General features: G+C 34.2%; 1 protein-coding gene across 1 annotated transcript in view; it reads left to right on the top strand.

Annotated features, from left to right (window-relative positions):
* RYR2 (ryanodine receptor 2) overlaps window positions 1–3048 on the top strand; it is an 808217-nt gene that overhangs the window by 589431 nt on the left and 215738 nt on the right. The window contains 1 exon segment of the mRNA XM_017862245.1: window positions 2434–2548. Within this exon segment, the coding sequence (XP_017717734.1) occupies window positions 2434–2548 (115 nt within the window).

The raw sequence follows: 3048 nt of genomic DNA, 5'->3' as shown, positions 1-3048 counted from the left end.
AAAAACTTAAGGTTAATTTTTTGAAAAAAAAAGATAAAATGAAAAACAAGGTTTTTTTTTTTTTTTTTTTTTTTTTTTTGGCAGAACTCAGATATAATCCTGAGGGAAGAAAACAAGTGTATAATGATACAGATTGTTTCATATCATTTCTATACATTTAACTCAGAAAACAATATTGCATATTGCTCATGGACGTATTAAGTATTGGAAGACTTTCTAAAATTTTTATGCTACATGTTAATATATACATTAGGGAGAAGAAAACAGAATTTAGAGAAAAAGAATGGGATGCAATAAGTTGTATTGAGTATAAATCTAAGCAATCATTAATAATAAGCTTGTGTAGTTTGGGGATTTGCAACTTTTCAACTTGCATAAATTATTTCTAAAAGATGAGAAACTTGGTTAACTATTTAAATGTTGCTCTGAGCTTTACCCCATACGTCCATTGTCATTTTAAAATTATAAAAATGTACTGAAAGGTTCTATTAAAAATTCATGGTAATTGTTGCACACTGAAAATAAATGTACTAATGGGACAGAAAGGGAAAGCAAAAAAGCCAATTGAGAAAAGCAAATATTATAGTCTTTATAAGTGTATGAGCATAGCTAGGTCTTATTTGAGTACTAATATTTAAATCTAACCCGAGGAAGCCTCTCATAAGAAGTTATCTTAATTAACCAAATGAAAAAGAAAACCTTCCAGGAAATGGAGATCACATTCTTTCTTAACACACAACAGTAATATGTGCCATTAAAAAGTAAATCATTCAGTAGTGATAAAACTCAAAAAGCTTCTTTTCATGGTATTCAAAATATTTAACACAAGAGAGATTCTTAGTAAATGACAGCCTGACTGCTATTTAATTTACCTAAAACTAAAAGCAAATGAGATTTTAAAATCAAGTTACTTCATTCAAAGATTTGAATGAATGAGACAATAAAAAGGAAAAAGCTGCCTTTGTTTACCTTAGTTTGTTCTGGCATGAAATAAGTCAGACCCATATTAGACTCGGGCACCAAGTAGCTTTTCTGACCTATGCCATCTAAAAGCCCTCTTCATTAAAAATAATATATATGATCGGGCACGGTGGCTCACGCCTGTAATCCCAGCACTTTGGGAGGCCAAGATGGGCGGATCACAAGGTCAGGAGATCGAGACCATCCTGGCTAACACGATGAAACCCCGTCTCTGCTAAAAATACAAAAAACTTAGCCAGACATAGTGGTGGGTGCCTGTAGTCCCAGCTACTTGGGAGGCTGAGGCAGGAGAATGGCGTGAACCCGGGAGGCGGAGCTTGCAGTGAGCCGAGATGGCGCCACTGCACTTCAGACTGGGTGACTGAGCGAGACTCCATCTCGAAAAAAAAAAAAAAATATATATATATATACACACACACACATATATACACACACATACATATATATACACATATATACACACAAAAATCATACTATCCCACTTTCTTGATATAGCCAGAGTAACTAAAGTTTTGCATATGACTAAATGAATAAGTGAGAAATTCAACTAAAGGGAACTAATTTGAAGAGAAGTTTCAGTTTTCTTGTAGGCTGTATGTTACATTCTTGCTGTAGATCTGACAAGAAAATGTTTTATAGAAAAGACTCTTGGCATTGATTTGATCTATGTTAAAATAGAAATCAACAGAGCTCTTTATTTGCAGTGAAAGATACTTTCTCCTGAACATTATGACCCTTAGGAATACCTTGACACACATATTACAAAAATATGTAATGCAGTAATGATAATATGAGACATTACACATATTACAAGAATATGTAATGCAGTAATGATAATATGAGACATTTTAGGTATCACCTAATACTGTTTCTTGAAACTGGATGTCCATTTTAATGAGTTAGATTACTTGTACCTGGACTTCATGTATACTCAGTTTCTCTTGGAGAATTTAAATCCTTTTAAGTATTTGTCAGAATGATAATATGAACTTAAAAAGAAATAACACTATTGTAATTATATATACAAATACTGAATGTAGTACTAACAATAGCATATATATGAAAAGCAGAGATACTTATATATGAAGAATTTTTATGTAAACATGGTATAACACTATTCATATTTTTATATAAAAGAAGGTTGGACACATGCATGGTTGGATATCCATAAAATTAGGAATGATGTGTCCAAAATATATTTCATTTTAACTGTTTACATATTTACTATGTTTATTATGATTAAAAAGAATAGACACTTGTCAACCAGTTTTGGTAAATTATCAGTATTTTTTAGGATAACTCAATTACATTCATTAACTTTTGTGGCTTATTAAATACTGTGATTGCTTTTACTTTTCAACTTGCATAATTTCTAAAAGATTTATGAGAAACTTGGTTAACTATTTAAATGTTGCTTTGAGCTTTACCCCATACGTCCGTTGTCATTTCTAGGGATATTATGAATAACAAGGTGTTTTACCAGCACCCTAATCTCATGAGGGCACTGGGGATGCATGAGACTGTGATGGAGGTCATGGTGAACGTCCTTGGAGGTGGAGAGTCCAAGGTAAAGTCTTTGATTCCTGAGATGCTATTTAGTGCTATTTAGTATCATCTCCTGGAGTGTATAGATAGCAGATTCTTTTTTTTTTTTTTTTTTGAGACAGAGCCCAGGCTGGAGTGCAGTGGCCCGATCTAGGCTCGCTGCAGCTCACTGCAAGCTCTACCTCCCAGGTTCATGCCATTCTCCTGCCTCAGCCTCCAGAGTAGCTGGGATTACAGGTGCCCACCACCATGCCCAGCTAATTTTTTGTATTTTTAGTGGAGACAGGGTTTCACTGTGTTAGCCAGGATGGTCTCGATCTCCTGACCTCATGATCTGCCCGCCTTGGCCTCCCATGGTGCTGGGATTACAGGCGTGAGCCACCACACCTGGCCCAGATTGCAGATTCTTAACGAGAATTTCTTAAATCCTCTTAGGGTGACTGTTTTTAAAGAACACTTTTGAAAAAAAAAAACACACACCTTAGAGAGTTGAATGTACTATTAGTTTTTTTTTTTTTTTTT

This window comes from Rhinopithecus bieti, unplaced genomic scaffold (genome assembly GCF_001698545.2).
Source record: "Rhinopithecus bieti isolate Rb0 unplaced genomic scaffold, ASM169854v2 scaffold_57691, whole genome shotgun sequence".
Lineage (NCBI taxonomy): Eukaryota > Metazoa > Chordata > Mammalia > Primates > Cercopithecidae > Rhinopithecus > Rhinopithecus bieti.
Note: the sequence above shows the minus strand (reverse complement) of the source record. Positions and strands in the feature narration are given on the sequence as shown.